General features: G+C 40.4%; 2 protein-coding genes across 3 annotated transcripts; both read right to left on the reverse strand.

Annotated features, from left to right (window-relative positions):
* Nucleotides 1-428: 428 nt before the first annotated feature.
* On the reverse strand, nt 429-8,703 carry LOC147310138 (tetraspanin-9). Its single transcript, XM_086270152.1, has 9 exons — nt 8,494-8,703; nt 4,027-4,068; nt 3,505-3,584; nt 3,216-3,407; nt 3,067-3,141; nt 2,867-2,968; nt 2,643-2,774; nt 1,564-1,647; nt 429-873 (listed from the first exon to the last, which is right to left on the reverse strand). Exons 3-9 carry the CDS (start codon nt 3,565-3,567, stop codon nt 802-804), a joined length of 720 nt encoding a protein of 239 aa, XP_086126278.1. The 5' UTR covers nt 3,568-3,584; nt 4,027-4,068; nt 8,494-8,703; the 3' UTR covers nt 429-801.
* Nucleotides 8,704-9,894: 1,191 nt separating this feature from the next.
* Nucleotides 9,895-25,441, reverse strand: LOC147310139 (endosome/lysosome-associated apoptosis and autophagy regulator family member 2-like). 2 transcript variants are annotated; one of them, XM_086270149.1, is made up of 22 exons: nt 25,179-25,441; nt 20,600-20,720; nt 20,334-20,523; nt 20,082-20,229; nt 19,214-19,303; nt 19,024-19,129; nt 18,793-18,942; nt 18,454-18,542; nt 17,011-17,191; nt 16,228-16,356; nt 15,689-15,779; nt 15,480-15,582; nt 15,164-15,301; nt 14,751-15,023; nt 14,481-14,654; nt 13,532-13,721; nt 13,027-13,123; nt 12,841-12,942; nt 12,572-12,698; nt 12,061-12,239; nt 10,425-10,587; nt 9,895-10,332 (listed from the first exon to the last, which is right to left on the reverse strand). In XM_086270149.1, exons 1-22 carry the CDS (start codon nt 25,314-25,316, stop codon nt 10,264-10,266), a joined length of 3,048 nt encoding a protein of 1,015 aa, XP_086126275.1. In that variant the 5' UTR covers nt 25,317-25,441; the 3' UTR covers nt 9,895-10,263. The 2 variants fall into 2 exon arrangements, with proteins under 2 accessions (XP_086126275.1, XP_086126274.1); XM_086270148.1 differs by having other exon boundaries at nt 9,895-10,335.
* Between the last annotated feature and the right edge of the window lie 277 nt (nt 25,442-25,718).

Here is a 25,718-nt window from a genome sequence, read left to right on the forward strand (position 1 = left end):
TGTGTAAAGCGCTATACAAATACAGGCCATTTACCATTTTACCATTTCAGACAACAGTAGTATTTTCGCCCTTTAGACCAACAGTGCCATCGGTCTGGGTCTGTTAACAGAGGCCTCAAACAATCTGAAATCTCATGTTAATAACCATTGTTTAGTCTTGATTTATTTTTTAAATCAAAGTCACAGAGAGCCACTGAAAGTGGGCAAAGGTTCATGACCTAGATCAGATCACTGCTGTTAGAAAAGCTGAGTCAGGAGAGAGAGAGCTTTCCCTCTCAGGTGATCAATCAGTTCACTGAATTACCTGATCTGACCTCTGTGAAGCCTGCAGAGGCATGAAACTCTCTCTGCTTTTATCAGAGGATTGCAGCAACAAAAGAAAATCTCAGTAATCATCACCTGGAACAAAAAAATCTCTTCAAACCGCATTTCTGTAGAGTGCTCTTTATCTTTATTGAACATGTTAGTACACAACGCTCGCCTTATCTAAGCATTTTTCTCACACGCGTGGCTTTCAACGACTAGATAATTCATTCCCAGTCTTTTCTGTTCTGATTTTTCTCGTGTTATTACTTTACATTAAAAAAACACAATATATTGTGATTTTTATAAAAGCTAACTATAAAAAAAACAAAAAAAACCCTAATTTAAATGCTATTCACAACAATAAATGGGTGCAGAGATGGAAAAAAGATATACGGTTGTAGTGGTACACATAAAAACTGGCTTTTTAAAAACTCTAACGATGATATATTTTATGTACCCAAAGCTCAGCTGTGTGAAACACCTCCATTAATCCCCTCAGGCTTCGTACTTCTTCCCTGCCCGGTGGATCTGCTGGTAAAGTGTCATGGAGAAAGCCATGCCGAGCAGCTGGAAACAGAAAAACACTAAAGTTAATAAAGAGCTGTGTTATGAGGCAGGATTTAGTGCTTAGCGAGTTAACTTTAGAAGGTGGTTCCCTTCTTAACCAGCATAACCAGCCCTAAACCGTTTCTGGAGTCTGATAAGAGATCTACATGATCAAATCAAGGCTTTTTGGCCGATCAGTTCCCTGGAAAATTGTATCACAATTCCTGGAAGATAATAAGATGGTCTCTAGGGTTATGGGACAGTCTGAAGTTTTTGTTTTTCCTCTCATGAGTAAGAAAATAGATCCCCAGGGGAAGTTTATTTCCTGTTGTTCTTTGAGCGTTAATATACTGAAACCGCCCTAAACTTTTGCCTCGTTTTACTCTTGTCAATACAGCCCATGAAGACTTGCTGTAATGTGCCATATTAACACTCAGCAGCAACCTGCCAACCCCAGTAGCCTTAGACAGAACCTCCAGGTAGCCTGGGGTGGTATCTCACAGCTGTTAGGGAAAGGGTCCCTAACAAAGTCTTTAAAGGCACATGGCCTTAATTGGCAGTAAAATGTCTTAAATGAATTTTCATTTAGTTTTTTGTGATTCTGTAACCCTGAGAAAGTTAAGGAAACTACATCCTGGATATGTTGAACTTGCTTCACTGCACAGACCCTGTGAGTATTTAAAGTCTGGATGTGAATAAAGTGCTGCTCACCTGTATGACCAACACACACATCGCAATAGTCCCCAGAAGGTGCTTGTTGTCGTCCAGCCACTCCTCAACCTTCTCATAACAGCCCTGAAAAGACGAAGGAAACCAGATCATCAGGAGACATCTGGTCACAAAAACGTTTTACACTGAGTTCACTCTTTTCTCCTTTTGTTCATGGTTACTAACATCTGTTGTTGTTTCTGACACATTCAAACACAACCTAATGCTTCTTTAAATTCAAATAAAACAAAAACAGTTTGGGATTAAGTTCGAGGTAAAGAAATAACAGGAAAACAGGAAAAGAACTGTAACACCAACTCATTAACTATATGAGTCGTGGTTGTGCAGCTCACTTTAAACCAGAGACCTCTTTTTAATCGTTTGAGCCAATAGGATCACAGTAACTGTGCCATGTTCATGTCACTTCAACCAATCAGAAGTTGCAAGGGCAAAACCCACGTGGGCCCAAATTTACTGCATGTGGCCTCTGTCCAGTCACGTGTCTGTAGGTGGGTCTAAAATGGAAGTTGTTGAACGTGGCTCTGATGCAGCTAGTTAGGCGTGGTAACTGCTGATAATCACGTGCTACCGGCAAAAATCGGGACAGTAAGTCAATTTCTGTCTTGGTGCATTTGCGCCGCTATGTGTTTTTGTGGTCTTCTTTTGCGGCTCATTCAGTGAATTTTGGTCAAAGTGTGGTGAAACTTGGTGTTTGGAATTGGTGATAGCTTCAGCCTTTCTTTAGCCGGTTACATGAAGTCTAAAGAATTTCTGGTGCGGTTTTGTTTGTTTAACGGACTTGTGTGCATTTACGTAACTGCTTGTTTAATCATGGTTTGTTTTCGTTGTGTTTGGTGGTTGTAGAAATGGTTTATATGAGATTTTAACTGAGATTCAGAGGTTTCTGTGGATACCACACATGTCGGGATTTATGTTTCTGACCCTGTGTTATAACCGATTAAATGTGATCTCCTCCTTTTTGCCCCCGGTATCGGGGGCGTGGGGCTTAAGTGGTTAAATTTATTGGGCCTTGTTGACAACAGAAGGAATAAAACAATCAGCAGATTGATAACTTCACCGACCCGTGTCCAGAACACATTGGAGGTGTTGCGTCCACAGTCCGGGTAAACCTGCTGGCAGCAGCGGTCAGGAACCACGTCATCATGGAACGCCGTGTGCCAGTCGCGGTGGTTCGTCACGCCGCAGCACTTCCACTAGTAAACAAGCAGGAAGGGAGGAAATGACAGTGCATCATTCACTCAACAAGCAGCTGGATTAAAGAGTTGCCTTTAATGCATCTGCTCACCTCTCCCTGTATCGTGTTCCAAGCATCCCTCAGGCCGGCGTTGTTGTCCGTGTTGTACAGCACCAGCCCTTCTTTCAGGTCCTGACGGGCATTTTCACTCACCTGTTCACACAGAACCAGAGAGGTGGATCATGGGATATGAAGGCACACTCATCTGCAGCCTGGGAGTGAGCATGATTGCTAGCGTTTTGCAGTCTTACCTTGTCGGTGTAGACAAAGAACAGGATGAGGAGGATAAGTTCAGCCAATAGGATGATCAGGAGAACGATGAAGAACTGAATAAAAGAAGAAAAGTGTCAACATAAGATGAACAAAAGTTCATTTATACTAAATACGGTAATACACTCACACTCAGCAGGAGGCACTTGTTCTCCTTGATGGCACCCAGGCAGCCCAGGAAACCCGTCACCATGACTACGGTGCCGAGGGTGATGATGAGGTTGGCAGCGGAGAGCGAGGGGAAGGAGGGAGAGAGAGTGGCGAAGCTGCCCTGAGAAACCGAGAGCCATACGCCGACACCCAGCAATCCACAGCCTCCCAGCTGAAACACACAGGAAACTCAGACACTTCCTGCTGATTCGGTGACGATAAATTGCTTTAATCTCTTACTGCCGAGTCGGTGTGTGTGGAAAAATTACCCAGAAGAGCAGGTTAAAGAGGAAGAGCATGTACTTCACACAGCAGATGCAGCCGCGAGCCATGACTGAACCAACGGGCACTGAATAAATAAATAAATAAAGATTTTTTAATGGCAGATTTATATTAACAGTCTAAAAAAAAGTTACTAAAGCTTTGAAATAAACTGATCTCAAGAATACTACCCAAATTCCCCTTTAGGGCACCACTGTTCCCACTGTGCGCTGATAAAGTTTCTTAAATTATTTTGGTCTGTGCAAAGATACAACCACCAGTATTTACTTAATTTAGGTCTAAAATGAACTTTTATTACGTAGAGCTGCACCTACATCATAGTCAGTGGCAATGTTTTGAATTTTTAAGGGAACAAAACATGATTCGCTTGTTGTGTGTTGCTTGTTTGCACAGAAAAGCCACAAGTCACAGTCTGCTTTGATGCACATTATGCAACACTGACTGTAAACAGTTTCCTCTGCAGGGACTCAAAGTACAACCACAACACAGCAAAGAGGAGATGAACTCACCACTTGAACAAGCAGGAGAACGCAGAAGCTCTAGTGGTTTACCTGTGACACACAAACGTACACGAGCATTAACACGGCGCCTACAGGTGTAAACAAGTTTTTAATACCACTTTAACTGATACTGAACTTACCACACAAACAAACTGTTGTCACTTTAAAATGAAGGGTATGGTAAAAAAAACAAAAACAAATAAACAAGTATGTGGTTGACTTTAGGAACATTTTTAAACGTGTTTTGTTTGGTAGCATCTAACCTGACAGCTCCACACATCCTTCACCTGTCCAAAGTGTGGGAGTGGTGAATTTGTCCTCTGCTTTTGTTATTTAAATAAAAACTTCAAGACGAGAAGGTCACATAAATAACAAAAACGACTGAACACTCAAAAATCCCAACTATGGCTCGCTTCTAAAACTTTATTTATACATAAGCTTATATTCCTGTTCTTACCGTTTTAGAAATATTCAAAACAGCCTGAAACTGTTTTAGTCAAACTATAAATGACAAACTGAGCAATTCAAAATTAATGATCCATATTAAATTTAGAGGCAGTGTAAATTTAAATTTAATGGAACTTTTCATGAGGTCCATTCATAAAAAGTGTAATAGATTTTACTCTTACTTGTAAAATTGTATTTGAGATATTGTAAATGTTTTTAAGCACGTGCATTTACCCTGTAAACTGTAAAAAGTTCAGTAAGACGTAAGTGTGGTTAACAGATAACTGACTAATAATACAACTTCTCCAAGTCCAAGTACTTTCCACATTATGTTTTAGGTGGTGTCTTTCTCGGTCTCCCCACCACCAAAAGTTAAAAATAGAAAACTGGAAAGACATTACTCACAGGAAATGAATTCATTTAAGGACCAGCAGACACAGACTGCACACTCTAATTTTAGCCGTATTGATATCATCAGTAATGTTGGTAAACAGAATTTAGCCTCCAAGTACAGACCCTAGTTTTTTGGAAGCATTTTACATTATTGAACCTTTTATGAAGACAAACTTGTCTTTTTAACAATGCATCTCCTTCAATTGTAAATGTAATTTGTTAGAATTGTGCATTTTTAGAAAAGTTTACTGAGCCAAATGTGAGGAAAAGAGAAAAGAGATGGATTGTTTTTGTATTTGTATTTACAGCACAGAACAAAATATCCACATTAAAAAAAAAAATCATTATAGCAAAATAATAATTTTACCTTGAATATACTTTTAAATATATATAGAATTGTTAAAAGCCTAAACTGAATTTTGAATTAATAACTAACTACACATGGCTATTGATTATTTCATTAATTCATTTATAAACATGTTAACTTTACAAATATCCCAATATCCAGGTAAACCTTTAAAAATGTGTATTTTGTCTGAACAATAGGGCTGCCACAAACAATTATTTTGATAGTCGACTAGTCACCGATTATTTTTGCGATTAGTCGACTAATCAGATCATGCGTCCACTGGACGTAAAACGTACAGCTTATTGCACCAGCACGCATCTGGTCTTATATAACTATCATTAGCTTACAGCTTTAAGTGTTTAAGGTATGTGCTAACTAAAAATGAAGACAAGATGATAGTTTATTAAATTTTAATGAAATTTGCAGATTGCCGTCTGCTCCTTGCTATCTAAAATATAACAGGACACCGGAGTATATTCTCGACCATCTCACACTTCTGATAATCAGTTGTCTGCTTGACGTTTATTCAGCTGTGTAAAAACTATAACTTTAATCTCAGCCAAACCGATTTACTCAGGAACAAATAAAGTACTGAAAAAAGCCAAACAATAACATTTTTAAGTTATCTAAGTGACTAAGTGAGTAGCGAGAGACGGCGGTGGGTTTGAAAACAATTTTCCGGGAGTCCGGTGTTCTCACGGGCTCTAGTGAGCCTTGCCCCCGGCTAGCTATCGAGCTAGTGGGTAACAGACGTCTCAGAAAACGTCAGAGCACTTTTGAAAATATGTGGTGTCTTGATAAACTGAGCAGATATTTGAGGTTTACACAGCTACATTCTTGCCTGAAAATATGTTAAACGTTTATTTTGTGACCCAGAAAGAATAATAAGAGTAACATTAAAATTAACTAGCTGCCACCATTGTTGGAAACTGAGCAGGGCCGCGCTATGAATTCTGGGATAGGCTGGGCCACGAAGTATACACCCGACCCATCCTTCAAATCTGGGGAAATGAAGGGCGCATTTGTCGGAGTCTTCGAATTTGGACAGTCTTCGTCGTGTTGCTGTAACGTAATCGGCCTACAAATGCGGGCAGGAGGATGCGGTTCCTGAATTTGGACACAGCTACGATACTGAACGCTGCTTCTTCTTCTTCGGGATTTAATGGCAGCTGGCATCCTTCTACATGCAGTGCTGCCATCTTCTGTTTCAATCCGTTATTACACTCTTAAATCCTACTACTTATTCCTGCGTCTTTTGGGATCTTACAAAGCTTCAAACGACGTGTCGACTATTAGTCGTCGACGATTTTGATAGTCGACGTAAACGTGACCAGTCAACTAATCATGGCAGCCCTACTGAACAACAACACAAACTCAGATTTTCTGTCAAGTATTTATTATTATTATTATTTTATATATAAACATTTTTGACAAAAATTTGATTTTTTTAACAGTTGTTTTTTAAATGTGGTCAAAGCATGTGACAATTATGGGAATAAAATATGACAAAGAATCTAAACAAACTGAAATAGTAGTACAATTTTAAATTTAATTAATCACTTTTGTGCGTGTGTGTTTCTCTACTACAACATTTAACGTCATACACACTGTAGTAACACAGTAGCAAAACAATAACAAAAACCTATCAACCAGAGACAATAACTTTCTGTTATTTTAAAATGACTAATAAGTAAGTAAAGTAAGCAGTCATGGTAGTCTAAGGAGCGTGGAAAGAAAGCGACAGGACTTTAAGTTTCCTGAAGATGTTTCACTTCTCATCCGAGAAGTTCTAAGACCAAATGGTGGAGAGTCCCAGGTATGTTCTTTTCTTTTCAAGAACAAATATCACAAAGTGCTTTACAATACAAAATAAGACACAACAATTAAATATTTCAAACAACATTCAGCATTTAGATGTTAATCATTTCAACGATTTTTCTGCATTGTGTTTTAATATCCACAAAAATTTAGAGACTTTTAAGATAAAAAGGAAAGATGGGTAGAAGAACAAAGACACAATATCAGTGACTTGCTGAACATGGAAAGTAGAATGCCAGAGCCCATTATTTTTTCCCAATTATGTTAACAAGATATTACGATGTGGCTGAATGCCATTATTAAAATATAACATTTAAAAAACATTTACTCTGAGCAATTCCTTAATATTTCTTACATTATTATTAATTTGTAACAGGATAACTACATCTATGCTGAGAGTCATACTCTCAGATAAATAATATGTTCACTATAGTGAGCCTGCAACAAACTAATGGTACTGTCTCACACAGTTCAAATTCATTCAGCAGTGGTTAACACTGTAACACAGTTTTCTGTTTGTTAGCAAGATTAAATCAAAAAGTTATTTTTTATTGATTTATTTTTGAACACAGGTAAGACTTGAATCAGCTTACAAGTGATTAACTTTTGGAGTTGATCCAGATCTGGATAGAGGTCTTTTTATCATCAGTATTGGTGTCAAACACTCACCTCTTGTACTGTGACCTCACTAAAGGTAGCATGAGCACATTTTTAACTTTGCTTAGTTTAACAAATGCCATTAATTAATAATTAATTGATGGCATTTTTAATTAATGTCATTAAAAAAGCATTTGCCTACACTCCATCAGGGGAGACAAGGTTCACTTTCCCATAACCCATCATACAACTGGAAGTCTTTTTGCAACCAGAGAAGTCGCCCCCTTCTGGCCTTTGAAAATAATGACATCTTCCATCTTTTATATACAGTCCACACAATCACATTTTGAATGGGGCTTTCAGACGTGGGCACTACAAAAGTACGTAATTAAATACATTTTTAAGCTTCACAATTATATTAAATCAGAATTTTTTCATGCCCTCTGGCTCACATCATCACAAACTATCGCAAAACATCGCCCAACGATACAGCAGTTTCCAAATTTAAAAACTAGTGCGTGCAATAAATCTCTGCCTCGACGTGGTTTGACTGAGAAAAGCCATTTTGTTTTTGTTTTTTTAGACATATAGTGGGATCCTCGTCCCGTGGTGACGTCATCACCCAAACTTCAGTTTGCGGTCAACAGTTTGCGCTTTTTTAAAAAAAGAGAGGGGGGTGGGTAAGCGTAACTGTACCGGTGTTATTTTTAAATTCACCAACTTTATACTTTAGCGATAAGAAAAAATGCTAATGTCTGCCTACACGAAGCTAGCCCACTTCGCCGCGGCTCAGGCCGTGATTCTTTCCATGTCCATGTCGGGTAAAAGAAGAGGAGGAGGATGAGGACAAAAATGGGGGATCACTTTCTTACCGCAGTCAATGAAATTGCGCTCATCTCCCCGCTAACTTCTGGAGGTCCGCATGGTGCTCTGCCTCACAGCATCAGCGGCTTTTAACGTACAAATCCCGCAGTTGGAAGCTACGAAGTCCGCTCGGAAGTTTCCTCTATGGCTGGAGGAGGAGGAGGACGTTTTCTAGGGAGAAAGGCGGAGCACAGAACTGGAGGACTGGAGGCGTGACTTTCGGGGGAAGGGAAGACAGTGAGCCGGTCAAAGACCCCGGCTGGATAAATATGAGTATTAGAATAGTTCACATAGTTTCCTATCGTGGCTCAATCCTCCGATTTTATCGACACAGTTGAAGCCCAAAAGAGCAATGATGACAGTTTTGTTTCACCTAGCGGTCAACAGCGGTACTGCAACATCTAACAGCAAACAAGAGTATGAACGACCAGATATCAATTTATTTCAAAAAAATATTTCCATACTGATTAACACTATTTAATAATGCAAGACGTTTATACTGAGTTAAGTTATACATACAGTTTTAATTTTTTTTTTTATATAAGTATGTATATAGCTACATAGGGTTTTGGACATGACTCACTCGTTGTTATTTCGCCTCTGTACACCACCACAATGGAATTTAAATGTTCATCAAACGCATCACAGTGAGACTGAAGTGCAAACATTCATCTTTAATTCAAAGGGTTTAACAGAAATATTGCACAGTCCCACATTTTCAAAAACATTTAAAAATATCTAATTTCTTTGCCCTGAGAAAGTCTTGGGTTGCTTTTGTAGTATGCTTTTGGTCTTTAATCATTTTCACTGTGAGGCACTGTCTAATCAGTTTAGCCCTGTACACTCGTATCAACAAACACACCATCAAAACATGACGGATAATAATAATGAAGAAATTCGCATAGATTTTTAAAAAGTGTATTTTTTCTAACAGCCAAATGGAGGTGACTCCTCTGGCTGCAGAGACACTTCCTGCGATCAGCTGTCCTCACTCTGTGACATCAGTAACACTTCCTTGCTCATAGGGGGTTGCCTGATTGCTGGAGTTTTAACTGCATTATTTTAAGCTCTCTACCGTACAATATAAAGCACTTTGAGGTGACTGCTGTGGTGATATAAATAACAGTGAACCAAAGAACACCAAGCTGGCTACATCCATCTTTATCATTTATAATACCCATGTACCAAGCTCACAATAAAAGTATGGCCTTAAGTCAGGAATACAATAAAAACAAGCTTTTAACCTTCACTCCCAATTACAAAGGTATACATGCAAATTACGTGTTAAAGGTGTTTGACCTCAGCCTACTTTAAAAATAACAGGTGTCTGTTAAGGAGGCAGAGTGGGTGGATGATGATGTCATATAATTAATGCTTGTATGTGAACCCCAAACATCCACACAGAAATCCCCAAAGCCAAAGAGAACTTTAATAAAGGTTTGACATCATAACATCAATATAAATACGTGACTCTTAACAGAAAATACCAAATTAAATTACAAAATATACAAAAACCCCCAAACATTAAAAGCTTGTTTTCCTCTCTCTGTAACTGCTGTTGAGCATCCATGGTGATAAAGCAGGAGCTTCCTGTGTATTCCAGGGTGGAAGAGTTAAAGCCATTGTCCATGCTGTCCTCAAACTGGGGTGTGTAGAGGTGCCCCCACAATGAAGGAGGTTATAAGAGACACGTAGGGAGGTGGACAGCGAGACCATTGCTAACAGACTGTTCCTCTGTTGTGTCAGCCCAGCCTCGCTCTTCCTCTGCTGGCATCAGTTTAACCCAGGACCCATCGATCAGACTGTGAGGATTTCAACTGCACAGACTCGCTGCTCTCTCCATCCTCCTGCTGAGACGCACATATTAGAAATGTTACGTGTAAAATCAAAGAGACATGGTAAGTCTTTACACGTGAAGTAAAATTTACTTTATGCACACCTTGTTGGCAATGGCGCGCAGTTTCCCCAGCAGCGAGGGTTTCTGGGCGTAGACCACGTCGTCATCGGGCTCCTCTCCTTCAGCCAGGCCACAGCTGTCTGCAGCTGGCAGCTCACACTCTTTGTTGGCAGACATTACCAGACGAGAGTACTTGTACTCCAGCCTGGCCACAAACCACAGGGTGTGAATCACAATCAGGCAGTGTATCATTTAACATCAGACAGCATCCGGTACGAGTGTATTTTTAAACAGAAATTCGTTCCATGACTTATCTATTTGACTCAGCTTTCTGAAGAAAATCACGCCTCTTATGTACTCAGTCACCCCCTTCATGCCCGGTTACTCATCTCTCACAGAGCTGCTTTTCTTTTCTTTTTTTACACTGATGTCAAATGATAATCATTTTCAAAGCCTAATATTAAGACAATTTCCTTTGTGGGATATTGTTGACACTTTTCCATATTTTTTCACCATATTCTCACTTAACTGAAAATATCTTCGTTCTTCTTTCTTTTGTTAACTGTAATTTTTCAGGAAATATTTATGTGATTTTCCTTTTTCCTAACACTTTATAATAAAGCCCTAAAAGTGCAATTAATCTAGAATTAAAAGTAATTTCCGTACATTCAATCTGAAATTGCAATGTAATTATATAGTCATAGAAATACTTAGCATTGGATACACTAGAATAAGGGAGTAATGCACAAATTATACTGTTAGTGATTTTAAGTAGCACATAATTTGGGCCTATGCCCTGCAGCGTTTGCTGGTGTTTATTTTTTCTTCTAAGCAGGAAGGGGAGACCAGCCCTTATTACATATTTATATGTAATATAAGAGGACAATTCAATAGTGGAACTTCAATGATATACACTAATATAATGCATAAACAGTGTAAGATAGGGAAATTTGATTTGTTTTTCCACTAAAATATATTGGAATTATGCACTACTTAACATTACTTAAACATTAGTTAAAGTTACTTAAACGTTACTTAAAATTAGTTACACATTACTAAAAAGTATTTCCAGTGTAAATTTTAAACTTTACTGTGAAAGCTCTAGCTACAAATGAATTCATGATGTAAGGTAAAATACACGAGGATCGCACCCTTGATTGGAGGCTGTGCTATAACTATAAATATTTGTCTTATGTCTAGAATAAAATTTCATTCAATTTCTTTATAAAAAAAATCAATCACTGTTAAATCTACAATCTTTCCCTCCACTAAATATTCTCACTTTTTCTTTGGTTTATCTACTTACAGTGACCTTAATCACATGATACACAAACATTCAGTGTGCTGTATTTGCACAGACAGATAGATACAAGAGGTCACAATTACGGTGATAATAAAGACAGATTATTTCTTTTCATACACAAGCATGTTCTCAATCCTGCTAGCCTTTAAAATACATTCAAGATGATAGTAATCATAAAGGGTTACAAACAGATTTTTGAGTTCACTCTGCAACATGTTTACGATTCACTGATTTGCAACGCTGGGCATTAAAACTGTCACCGGTGCCTTCAGGGTGAAGAATTTGCTGTCACAGACAAACATCTCTGACCACTAATAACAATTCGCTGTGATCTTAATGAGCACATTGGCCTGCTGTTAGGGTGCCTCTTATTACCTCTTGTTTTTCTTCCAGAAATAGCAGGTGAGGGAGATGAGCAGCACGGCCACAAAGGCCCCGCCTCCAACGCCGACCTTAAGCCATAGAGCGATGGCCTCACACGGGGAGGAGCTCCGGGGAGGCAGAGACACTCCTTTGGTGCACAATTTGGGCTCGTTCCACACATATAGAGTTTCCTGATGACATGAGGGGATTTACATTACTGATTAATGTGATTTCTCAGGTTATAAATCAGTTTGTTCCATTAAAACATTATTAAACTGGTTTTGGCTAAACCATAAAAGTTTAAATGTGTTTTGTTTTTAATTTTTCCTGCAAAAAATCATGTTGTGGAAAAGATGAGGCAAATTAAAAATGTACTTTTGGGTCTTAACTTGAAAATGTCTCACAATGTGAAGGTAAAACTTTGCATGGTTTTACCAAAATCACTCACTCACTGTGCGCGAGGCAGTATGAGAGACTCCGGCTTTCTGTGAAGTAAATGAGGTATGGGGAAGGTGTGAGTTACCTGGACGCCTCCCTTGCATGCTCCCTCTATCCGGTGGTAGTCGTCCTCAGTGCAACGTGGACAAGCGCTGGCACTCTCCCACAGGAAGTGAAACGTGCATCCATCACATGTTCCTGCTGGACAGGAGCTGTCAAACACACAGATCAGTTATAGAGCTGCTAAGAGTAGTACATTTGTTACCTATTAGTTATTGAATGTTTTTGTTAACAAAGTATAAAAATAAACATCAAATCTATACAGAAACTACACTTTAACTGATGTGCAACTACCTGGGTACGGAGAGCTCTCCTCGCTCAGACTTCTCTGGGTTACAGCGAACGGTGATGACTGAACTCCGACCCAGATCACATGATGCCGTCACCTGCGTTGAACTGAAGGAACACAAACACACATCAGGGACTTGAACACAACAAAAATATTTGACTGTTGCTTCCAGCTTTCTTTTTTCTTTTTACCTGTAGAAGAAATTGATGTCGGGAACATCCTGTGAGTTTTCCGGGAAAAGATCTGGTTCGGCACTGACACCATTGAGAACGGTGTCTACTGTCGCTCCTGAAAAAACAAAGGGGAGAGAGATCAAGGCGGTTTTTACCAGCTGATTATCACAAAACTGCATGACGCTATTCAACCAGCACCAATCTGGGTGATCCAACCCAATTAAAACTGTTCACCCAGGGGTACAGCAGGGGGCGCTCACGAGTCAGTCCCAAATAAATCTGTTTCACAAATTGTTTCCATTAGTTTTTCTTATAGTGAAACGTCAGAATTCTCTTAATCCAACCTGATTGGTCAGTTAAGGCTTTACAAATAGACACCCTCCACTGATGGGACTTGATTCCATATGATAACTAGACTTGAGAAATGTAATTAAACCCTAAGTGAAACTCCCAGGTATGTATATGAAGAAGCTTGGCGGTGGTTGAAAGTGAGTGACTCAGGAAGTTCTGTTTAGGCCCTTACCAATAAAAGTGTCAGCAAGGCTGATGGATTGCGAGGAAATGGCCATTCTGAAGCCCCGCCCATCCGATGGGATGATGGTCGACTGACAGATAAAGCTGTCCACTGAGTTCACGAACTGAGCTGCGTCGCTCTGGTCGTCTTTGTTGGACACGTCTGTGACGTTATCGGTGCAGACAGCAGCTCTCTTTCCCTGCAGCCAGCGCCAAAATGAATCTGTCAGTGTATAATTTCTCTAATGTCAGATTATTTTCACATCTATTTTTCACCGCTTTACATCCTAACGAGATGTGGACACGAACATCTCATCTCACGGTCAAATATACAATATATCCACCATCCATCCATCCATTCGTTTCCGCTTATCCTTTTCAGGGTCACGGGGTGCTGGAGCCTATCCCAGCTGTCATAGGGCAAGAGGCAGCATACACCCAGGACAGGTAGCCAGTCTGGCGCAGGGCTAACACACAGAGACAGACAACCATTCGCACTCACATTCACACCTATGGGCAATTTGGATTAATCAATTAACCTATCCCCACAAACTGCATGTCTTTGGACGGTGGGATGAAGCCGGAGTACCCGGAGGGAACCCACGCAAACACGGGGAGAACATGCAAACTCCACACAGAAAGACCCCGGCCTGATGGTGGAATTGAACTCAGGAACTTCTTGCTGCGCGGCAACAGTGCTAACCACCGTGCTGCCTCAATATATCCACCATTAAAAAGTAATTCTCAGTATGTTTTTTAGATCACAAGAATTTAGGTGACTTCATACAAGATAAGCAAACTCAGTTCTTATATCCCTTACACTTCAAACATTCAATAAAAAACAGGTGAAAGATAAAAAGAACAAAAGAACATTTAAATGATTTTTAAATACGTTTGCTTCACAGGCTGATCTCTGAAGTGTTTTTGAGGCTGATGTAAGCAGAAAGCAGGTCAATTACCCCGTGGCCACACAGGCTAATGTTGAACAGATGAAGGTATTTTGTGCCTTTAGAGGTGAAACTGGGCCCGATGGTCAGTGAGGCCACATCGCTCAGGGCGCTGAGGTCAAAGGTCAGGGTGCGGTTGTTCAGCGTGTGGGTGAAGGAGCAGTCGCTGTAGCACCGGGAGTGTTCCTGAAAGAAAAAGGAAAAACATGATCTCTCTTAACTGGATAAAAGTACTAAAACATGATGATCCAGAATGAGGTATCATGACTGCAGGGCTCTCACCTTGTTACTGATACTTCCTGGTCCACACGCGACACACGCGTCCTGGCCGTAGGTTTGTCGCCCAGCCAGGTGTGTGTTGGGGGGACACTCCTGGCATCGGTTGGTGTCTCTGTCGATGTAAAAACCAGCTGGGCAGGGAACGCAGGACGAGCCGGCACGCTGGGAATTCTGAGGTACCAGAGCGCAGGCACGGCACGCTGATGCCACCCCATCAATCACGTTCGTCAAGTTGATGGAGTAGATCTTCACCGTGTCAGCAATGAAACGACGGACCTATAGACAAAAATATGCCACCGCAATTCCTTGTTGGATATCTTGATATTTGAGACAGCCTCACTCTCGGCAGAGCCTTAATAACGTTGCTTTAACAGCTGACGCCATGAATAAAAATCACACGACTGAAAATCACTCACATCTAGAGCATGGTTAGTCCTCTGGAAGGCCCACGTATACGTGACGGAGGCGTTTCTGGTCATGCTGTGCGAGTACGACTGTTTGCCCTTACTGCCCTCCCAGGACTCCACCACTGTGGTGCTCTTCCTGTTCACGTCCTGCAGGGGGCGTGCCAATAAAACACAAAAACAAAGGATTTGCTAACTGAGCAGTAACACGCAGAACACCATTATAAACCAGACCTCGATGATGAGACGTGACCATTCTGACTCACTCAGTAAAGTTAGCCACCTAATTACCAGCTTCTGCTGGAAATGAACACAAAGAGGCACACACCATCATGAAGTAGAGCTCGCAGTCGGCTGAGCAGATGGTCTCGAACACAAAGGTTATCCGGCCAAACTCGCTGCCGGTCATCCCTGAAAGCGAGGCTGGGACCCTGTCACCAAACACAAACACAAACTCGCATTTAGTAACACACAGATCCTGTTTGTCATCATTAGGACAGGCTGGTTTCTTCTCTGTACACAAACACACAGACTTACTTGAAGCCGGGGACATGCAAGCTGAGGATAAGATAGTCATTATCCGAACTTCCTGCTCCGCTGCGAATGTGATCTCCCGCCACCTCCCATCCTATGGAGCAAAAGGCACGATGCACTCGTATTACACCTCCGTAATTCTCCATGACAGCATATGAGAGGTTGTTTTACAACATTATCCACAATTAGCACAGCAGTAATGGGTAAAAAGTGGTTGCAGGTGATTTCAGCTCGCAATTCAAGCTCAACACAAAGCCCATTTTCCACCCAGACGTGTTCATTCTGACTCATTTGTCACTGTCACCTCTGCATTTGCTCTTAGTGATTAGATACACGGGGAATGGCTAGTGTTGTAGTTTCCTTCACTGTGTTTACATTTTTCATGTAAATTTTACTGTAATTAACCAGAAAATTAATATTTTACATTTTCTGCTTTTTCTTTTCTGTCAAAGTGCTTTGTAAAGTCTGCAGCTGAAGGTGTTACATAAACAAAGTATTGTTATAAATATATCTACTAATGTGTCAGGCATCCGTGTGCTCACCGTTCTTGTCGTCACATTTGGAATTGCCCACGTTGAAACAGGAAGTCTTCATGTTGGAAGGCAGCACGTTCCACCATTTATACTCGTAACCCAACACCGGCTCGGTACCTGCAGGGCACTGTGCACACGCTGGCACACACACACACACGCAAAGATCACATAAAAGCTGTTTAGACACGACAATGACATTTACCTCCTGGGTACAAAAATTGTGTTTGTACAATCTTTTCAGCCGGGTCGATCTTAAACAAATTCATCTCATAATGATGGACAGAGGTGATCATTATATAAGCAGATGGAGAGGCTTTGTAAACTGCTGGGAGGACGTCCAGCCTTTGAATGGAGAATAATGAAGGAATTAAATGAACTTTGGTTTTTATTGGAAGAGAGCTCATTTGCAAGTACAGGATCCAGCTTAAGTGTACAAGTTGTATGACTGTTGTAATTGTTTTTATTAGTTATAGTATGTTTGCAGCAGTTTACAGCATGCCACATCTATTTACATGCATTTATTTATTGCTTTGTAAATGTTTGTTATGTACTGCTTTAAACTCATTTTTCATTTTTTACTTGTATTTTATTTTAATTTGAGTACTGCTTCTTTAAATTCTATATGTATTTATACCTTAAATGCTTTTCTAAAGCATTTATAAGTATCGCTAACCAGCTCTTGTATGAACACGAAGCAGTGGAAACGATAAAGATGTTTAGATTGATGAAAACAGATTTAAATTTTATCAACACCAGGGTGAGGCCGGTGAGGATAGGTGTGAGCAGGTTTACCGTAGGTGCCGTCCGAGTGCGTTCCAGGTGGGCAGGGCAGGCAGGTGGAGTCGTTGCTGTTGTAGTAGCCGGGGTTGCAGGGAGGGCAGGGCTCTCTCTGGCCTGTTGCCGGCAGCTCCACGGCTCCTGTGATGTTCTCCACGCAGATTTTTGGCTCCACCCAACGATACAGCACCTGTGTCTGTAACAAAGCAGGTTTAAAGCAGGAAATTCACTCTGCTCAAGCAAAAACAAACACCTTAAAAAAACAAAGGTGAGATTTTTTTACTGCCCTGTAACAAGGTGCACTTCTACAAAAGCCAGTCGGCATGCTGCCTCTCAGGCTGAGTTTTCATGGGTTGTTTATCGCACTGAGAGACTTTACCTGCTTTTGCTACAACACTAAATGAGCCGTCGAACACTTTTAATGATGCATTTTAATCACATCTGTCTTTCTGTGTGAAACGTTCACGGTTTTTCATACGTACAGTGTATAAAATTTGAGTGCTGTACATATCACGTGACAGGCAGTGTCAGAAATATGTGACAAAGTAAATAAAAATAATAATAAATAATAAACGAGATGAGAGAGGAAACAAAAAGTAAGTAAAACATTTAAAAGGTGAAACCATTTTAGATACACGAATACCAGCTGCACAAAAGGATTAAAAGTAAGGAATAAAGAAAGTTACTATTAAAGCAGTTCAATTAAAAACAAATATAAAATAAATACAAAAATGATCAGGCACGGAGGAAGCCAGCTTATAAAAATATTAAATTTAATTTTCTTCATTAATATATTTGGTCATTATATTAAATATGTTCAAAGAACCGAGCCTGGTTCTCCCAAAGGCTTCTTCCTGCTAAAAGGGAGTTTTTCCTTCCAACTGTCACCAAGCATACGATTGTAGGGGTTTCTTTTTTTTTTTCATGTTGTTGGGTCTTTACCTTACAATATAAAATGTCTACTGTTGTTATTTGGTGCTGCATAAATGCAATTTGAATCAAATATTAATAAGTATAAATTAGTACGCTTAAAATAATACCTATCCCTATCCATAACCCTTAGCCTAAACCTAACATAACCTGATTATAACCCCGACACTAAAACCACATTTTGAGTCTCAAAATTGTGGGGATGTGAATTTTGTCCCCATATGGGACTGATGGTCCCCACAAGTATAGTAGCATTCCAATTTTTGGTCCCCACAAAGATATATAAATATGGTACACACACCCACACACACACATATATACACTCGCTCTGGTTTTCCTTGTTGACTTTGCATATGAGTGCGACACAGGGCGTGTTTATATGCATATCTGTCCTTGTGTATTTAAAAAGGTCATTGTGTGTGTGTGTGTGTGTGTGTGTGTGTGTGTGTGTGTGTGTGTGTGAGAGAGAGAGAGAGAGAGAGAGAGAGAGAGAGAGAGAGAAATATGAAACATGCAAGCGCTGCTGACCTTCCCCTCGCTGTCGCAGGCTGTGTGGATCTGGAAGTAATCCTTCTCCGAGCATGGTGGCCTCTCCTTACATTCAGGCCATCCCTCGTCTGAGAGAGGACGCAAACACAGAGGCAGGATGAGCATCAGCAGAGACCAATGAGGTGCTAAAACTAAATGAATCTATTATTATTATGAGGGAAGGTGTTTCCTTAGCCGTCTCCTCAGAGGAAATATGCAAGCTTATTATTACTGTAAGTTCACCATGTCAAACATGAGAGAGAGCTTACACTGTTTACATTATGACTGAAATAATGTAAACACTGTTTGTTGTGGTGCTGTTGGGCGTCCTGTACGTACGTGAGTAGTGGTGTTCGGGGCAGGGCGTACAGGAGGACGCCCCTTTCACAGAGTAAGTGTTGCTGGGGCAGGGCTGGCAGGATGAGGAGCCGGGGGTCGGGCTGAACCAACCGGGTCGGCACGGGAAACACTCGGATGTGTAGGCGACACCTGGACAAAAGTGTGGAGATGCTTTAAGTATACGCACACCTGCAAAAAGCATCCGACCGTGAGCTGGAGGTCAACTTTTACCTTCTATTTGGATGTTCTTCAGCAGCACAGGCTTGACCATCTTCCCCCCCACCAGTATCCCAGTGGTTCTCCAGTACAGGATGTTGGTACCAGACTTCAGGCTCACCTGAGGCCAAGGTGCACACAGTGAGCCACACATCACATGATACTGCAGCAGCTTGCACACACAGAGGTAGAAACACGTGCTCACCGTGTGTGTGTCCCATTCTCCATTGTTGGTGACTTTTATCCATTTCTGATCGTCAGTCTGAGCCATTTCCTGGCATTGCTCATTCTGGACCTGAGAACAAGTTAACACAGAGGTTATTATCTACACAAACAAGCAAAAATGACTCTTCTTCAACATTACCTGCTATTAAATTCATTACGGATACGGACAAACGCTACACCCAGAGTATAACTTGAATAAACTTGCACAGCCTTGTGTTTGACTTTTTAAAGCACTACATTTCATCTGTATGAAATAGGCTTAAAAACAAGTCAAGCTCATACAAACTCAAAACTCATCAGCTAACAAATATCTGCAGTATGACTGTTTCTCTGTGCAAAGGTAAGCTCAGCCGCCTCCTGACTACCTTCATTATTCTTTAACCAGTAAGAATAATTAAAAATGTCTTCTTTCATAGCAAGCTTTTAAAGGTCTTGCATGTAAGTTTTTTAATAGCATAAATAGAATGAATCATACTTATGTTTACATTTATTTATTTCTACTTTGTGGAGTGTATTCTATTATTGTGTCGTATTATTGTTATAGTTTATTTTTATTGGTGCTCTATTCATTTTGCTACTGTAATTATGAGAAATTCTCATCTTATCTCATATTAAAAATGAGTGATTTGGACCAGATTTTTCACAACACTCTCAAGGATGCAGTTTATGAGCAACACAAGTTACTCCCGTAATAAAACAACTTCAACCAAGCTGGGCAAGAGGCCGAGCACACTACAGACAGGTAGTCGTCTACAACCAATTTACAATCACTAATCATCTAAATTGTCAATAAATCAAGAAATAAAACACTCTTGGTTTTATTCACTATTTTAGTTACAGGTGCTTACATAGAACTCGAAGAAGATGTTGTTGTCGGGGTACTGATAGGTGAAGGAGACAGAGCCCTGTTTTTCCAGATGTACGGCATAAACCAGGGACACCGTGCACTCGTCACGGTTGGACTCCAGATACACGCCCTGCGGCGTCCACGATGAGCTGCAATGAGAGCAAAACACAGCGGCAGCATACTCCATCTTGTTATATATTCAATAATACATGAATACCCATCTCCATGGTAATGGTAATGCTGTGTGCGCCACCTTTTACAGGCCTGAATGTCCTCTCCATTCGGCCCAGTGTCGAGGAAGCTGGCTAAGCTGGTGAAGCCTGCAGGGATGGCATCCCATTGGTCAAAACGAAGGCCGCTGCCCAAAGAATAAGAACCAGCCGCACACGGCGTGCACTGCTGCGTGGACATCTCCAAAAACTTCCCAGCCGGGCATGAGAAGGCTGAGGGAACAGAGAGGCTGTGTTGGCACGTGCACACACACACACACACACACACACACACTGTGGTGGTACTCACAGCAGTCAGTGCCTCTGGTCGGAGGAGGAAGGTCTGAGCAGGAGCCTGGAGACCTAGGGATGGCGACCCTCCATCGTGCCCCTGTGCTGTCACACTCTGTGTACTGGTAGTAGTACTCTGACTGCATGATGATCACACACACAAACACACACAGACACGCAGATAGAAAGATCAATAAGGTATCCATTCATGGTTCCCAGGAGATGAGACTGTTTCAAATCTGTGGATTGGTGGATAGGTTGAACTGGACCAAAAATGACTGGTGGTTTCAAATTTTTCCCCTTAGCACTGTTTGCCTAATGTTGCGTAATTTGCCCGCACAGGCTACACACACATACAGTACAACATAGCTTCCCCAATAAGAGCTGACCCTGTGTAGCCTGACACTAACAACACTGCTCTGCTGCTGATTCCACATTCAACAAAAGCTGGTCGTACAAAGGAGAGCATGGAGACATTTACAGGGTAAAAAGATGGCTGACCTCAATGTCCACAGCAACCATCCACCGGTCATCTAATGGTCCATTAAGAGCGTGTTAGCGGGTCATCTTATCAAAGGACTGCTGGCTGTGACCTCATGCTCATTGAGGGAACTGAATGTTCATCCACAGGCCCTCTTTTTTACTTTACCTTTTAGTGCCCTTTAAAATAAAGGGCACTAAAAGGTAAAGTAATAACGAAAAAATGTCTTACATACTATTTATAATGTATCTATTTACAACCTCTGGTTGTATAAGAGCACATGGGGAACCTGAATTGATCTGTAGCTCCAAATAAAAACCTTCCTGGTGACTTTTTTGTGTCAGTCACTAGTTTTTTTCAAGTCGCACTGAATAAAATATGAAGTTCATTTAATATATGAAATCAGGTTTATCTTTGGCATGCTCATTTGTGTCTTTTATACCACCTATTAGTATTTCACAGCAGCTACTTTGATGTGAAATAGAAGGTAAACTTGGGTGTTACTAGTCACAGAAATTACACTTGATTAATGGAATTAGTAACATGTGTTTTCACCTGTTTTCCATTTCAGAAACAAGTCAAGTGTCCAGCCAGCTGTCCATGCATCAGCTGATATTGGACTTGTTGAGTGATACTAGCTTATAGTTTTGAATTTCACACATTATGGTGACCAATCCACAAATTAATCAGTGTGAAACCATTAATAGTGGCGGCAGCACAACAAAACCCAAAGAAAAGCATTCTTTGTACTTTTAAAGCAACTTCCTCTGAGTCCAAAGCCTCGCTCTGGCAGATCTCCATCTCCTCCCTCGATCCTGCTGTTCAACTGGACAAACAAATCAGCTGAGCACCGACTGACATCCGAGCAGCAGCTAATTAAACTGAAACAATCGCAGCGATAAACCTGACAGAGTCAATCGGTGCTAGAGCGATGGCTTTCAGATGTCAGATGTGTGTGTGTGGTGCAGATAAGCCCGAGCTCTTTTAAATGACTAATCACCTCGCCGCAGTGACAAACGTGGCCATTCATGCCGCACCCCCTCCGACAAACACGCCAGCAAACATTCAAACTGAGGCTTTGCTGTGCGAGCAGCAGCATCACCTGCGCTCAGATTCACCTTTCTGTGTTTCTGCACACAAAGAGGGCTAATGTGCTGACAGTGGGGGGAAAGGTTACACTGATAAAAAAACACAAACCACAGGCTAATGCCTTTTGCTGGTCTCCTGGGTGATTCACGCCGGTTGTCATGGAGACTGATGGAAGGAAGCGAGCAGGGACGGGATAAAATTCAGTGCCTCTTTACAGCAGAGGTTTGAGGATTTGATAGGACCCTAATCTCTCTAACAATGTATTTTTTTAAGTGCAGAAAAAAACATCTGGAAACTTCTGAAGCTGTATTAAGGTCATCTTTAGAAAACAGCACACAGCTGTTATATGACCGCTTACTGTTTATGCTTTTTCAGTCAGGTTTCCAACCGTTTTCATCTGACTTACCCAGAAAGCCCATTCATGTGATGTAAAGACCCCCTCAGTAACACCACTTCTCATGCTTTATTTTGATGTACATCTACACTCAGTGTTTAAACCACCAGTAATTTTTATTTTTTCCCTGCCTAACATGATGTTTAGTCACCATTTTCAACAGTTTATCCCTTATTTCTGCTATTGTTGGCTAAAATAAGGAATCAACTTGTCAGTGCCCGCTTTTTTAATGGCCCTGACTCCTGAAGTAAAATTCCCCATTCATTTTCTCCATGTCCAGATGATTCCCTGATGGTTTTGGTTGGTGGATCAAAATATGTCATCGTTGACATTTTTTTATACATTCAACTAAAGAAACTGGAACCAATATGTTTATATGACAGACTGTTGATAACAAAGTGCCTAAAGATAACATTTAAACTTAGTTCTTTGTTGTCTGTTATGAATAGACACCCCTACTCAAACTCACCCCTTGAGTTTGGTGCCTTTTGTGTGCTTGAATGTTTCATAGGTCAGTGTTAACAGGTTCAACAAACAAAAAAAAGGTCAGGTACAAGGACTGGACTGAAAATGAGTGAAAAAGCAGCCAATGTACAAAGATGAATGTTGAAAAAGCTTAAAAAACAGGAGAACTGTTTCTCAACATTTCTTACACCTTAAAAAATATAAAAAAAAGTCTGGTTCCTTGGAAACGGGGATCAAGACTTTGCTGATGTTTTCCGTCATGTATTAGACTAATGTTCATTTTGTACCATTGTTCAGACGTTTCACACCTCTTTAAATGCTGTATTTCCATGTTTTGTGTGACAGCTATCAAGCTGAATCTCATCTAATCTAATAATGATAACTGCTCCCAGTGGCTTAGCGGCTCCTTGATGCAGGGTGCGGTAGGTTTTATTGATTTTATAAACTGACGGCAGTGAACTGTTATCTAACACAGGCTGGATCCTGTTTTATTACCCAGAATTCAAACTCTGATGAGAAATTAGTTTTTTATTTATTGAGTTATATTAAGTGTGAAACATTTTTATTTACCATTTAGAGACATTTGCTTCTATAATTTTTTTCCAACAGTTAGACGAAACGTTCACTAACACTCTTATATTGTGCATTTCAATAGGAAATTATAGTAAGTGGCCATTAAACTTAATTTGTGACCTCGAAAGTAAAAGCACAGTTGAACTATGCTTGAATTTACATGCACACTGATCCAGTTAATGATCAGTAGTTGTTATTTCCTGTTTTAATCATATATATATATATGTATATATATATATATATATATATATATATATATATATATATATATATATATATATATATATATACATATATATAGCTTTCAGAACATTTAGAGTTTATTTATATTGTCTGACATCATATGGAGTTGTGACTGCCACAGTGTTTGCTGTAACTGATAACTTAGTTATCTAGCTAACAGGATAATGTTAGCTAGGATTAGCTACGTAGACAACTATAAAATAAAAGTCATAAAAATGTTCTTTTTCTATTATTTTCATGCACTTTATTAGCTTTTTTTATTTTTATTTTCTTTTGTTTTCTGTTTTAAATACTCAAGTGGTTCATAACTAGCAGCTTTTCTCTGGACCAGGTAAAGGCAGGACATCATAAAATGCAGGAGTGTATTCACAGAGAAGGATATTAAATAAGTAACCCTGATTTAACAAACAAAATAAACTTGTTTTTTTTAACCCATATGAAATTTTTGTTGTCATATACATGTTATACAGAGTCTAATCTTCAATGATAAGGATACATATTTATCTGTGATAAATTTATGCTAACATTTTGCTGTGATCTGTTCCTGCTAAAAGAAAGTTCTTCCTCCCCCCTTTCACCATGTCCTTACCCACAGGCTCATCATTCTCTCTTTAATATTGCAGGATATTTATCTCACAATACAAGGCACTTTTAGAGTTCGATCTGTTCAGTATTACAAAAAACTAGCAAATGAGTCCATAAACAATCGCTATAAGTGTTTGCCGAGCGCAGGGATCACACATCTCTTCATAACTGGATTTCGATTTTCAATCACAGCTGTCGCCCCCTAGTGACCATAAGGATAATGCTAGTTTTTTCATTTACAGGGTATCAGTCCTGGCATGAAAATCTCCCCATCTAGAGGGCAAAAAGCTTCTTCTTGTATTCCTTCAAGTCATCCTTACAGGGTTGAGAGCGAACCGTGCCAGCAGCCTTTCTCTGTCCTCCTCAGCGAGTAATCCCGGTCGGGCTTGCCGGCATGAGGCTGCTCTGAAGGGGATGAGAGAAGGATTCCAGCAGGGTGTTTATAGTCAACATGAACGGCATTTTAAGCCGATCAGCGACGTGAAGGACGAGGCGCACATACATCCGGACCCGAGCTGAGCCGAGCCAATGTAAAGCAGCAAAACGACTTGCAGCCCTTACATTGTTTTTATTTATTTTTGTATTTTTAATCCTTCTTCATTTTATTTTATTTTATCTTAATCTATTCTGCACATTTACTCTTGCATGCATGGCCATTTGACTTGTTGCCCTGATCATTTATTCTAGGATAAAGAAAAAGCAAAGCGGAGCGGGATCTGTGTTTTAAAAAGCAGCAGATATTATAATTATAATAACGACGACGCTCACCTTATTACACGGCCGCAGGTCTCCGGCGCCTTTAACTGATGATGTATGAGCGGCGATGATGATGATGGTGGTGGTGGTGGTGATGCTGAGTAAAAAGCTGCAGCTTGGGGACCGGGAGGCCCACGCCTGCTTCCTCATCCTCAGTCCGGGTCACAGAGCGCCGGGTGTCCGCTGCCTGGAGCCGCGTACTCGAAGCGGGCCGCACAAGAAGAGTCCCTGTCATTGATGCTCCCGCCTGCCTGTCTCACCCACTCTCCCCTCCTCCACCCACAACAGCGTCAACAGGCTGATAATAAAAATCGTTTCCGGTACAGGTTTTCAAATTAAAGCTCTCTTGTTACGTCCTATGAACCTCAGTTTTTATCACAACACCGTTATCCTGGGTTTATTCTCCAGGGTTTTATAATGTGTGGTTATTATTATTATTATTTTTAAATTAAAAATATATGCAGTGCACTGGTGTCCTTTCTCTCAGTAAAACTGTGTACGATCTTAAAATAAATGTCTCTGAATATTAGTTAGCGAAGAGAGTTAATCATT

This window comes from Aulonocara sp. 'chitande type north' Nkhata Bay, linkage group LG17, assembly GCF_057382095.1.
Source record: "Aulonocara sp. 'chitande type north' Nkhata Bay isolate Kocher_YH1m ecotype deep benthic linkage group LG17, A_spYH_male_GT1.1, whole genome shotgun sequence".
Lineage (NCBI taxonomy): Eukaryota > Metazoa > Chordata > Actinopteri > Cichliformes > Cichlidae > Aulonocara > Aulonocara sp. 'chitande type north' Nkhata Bay.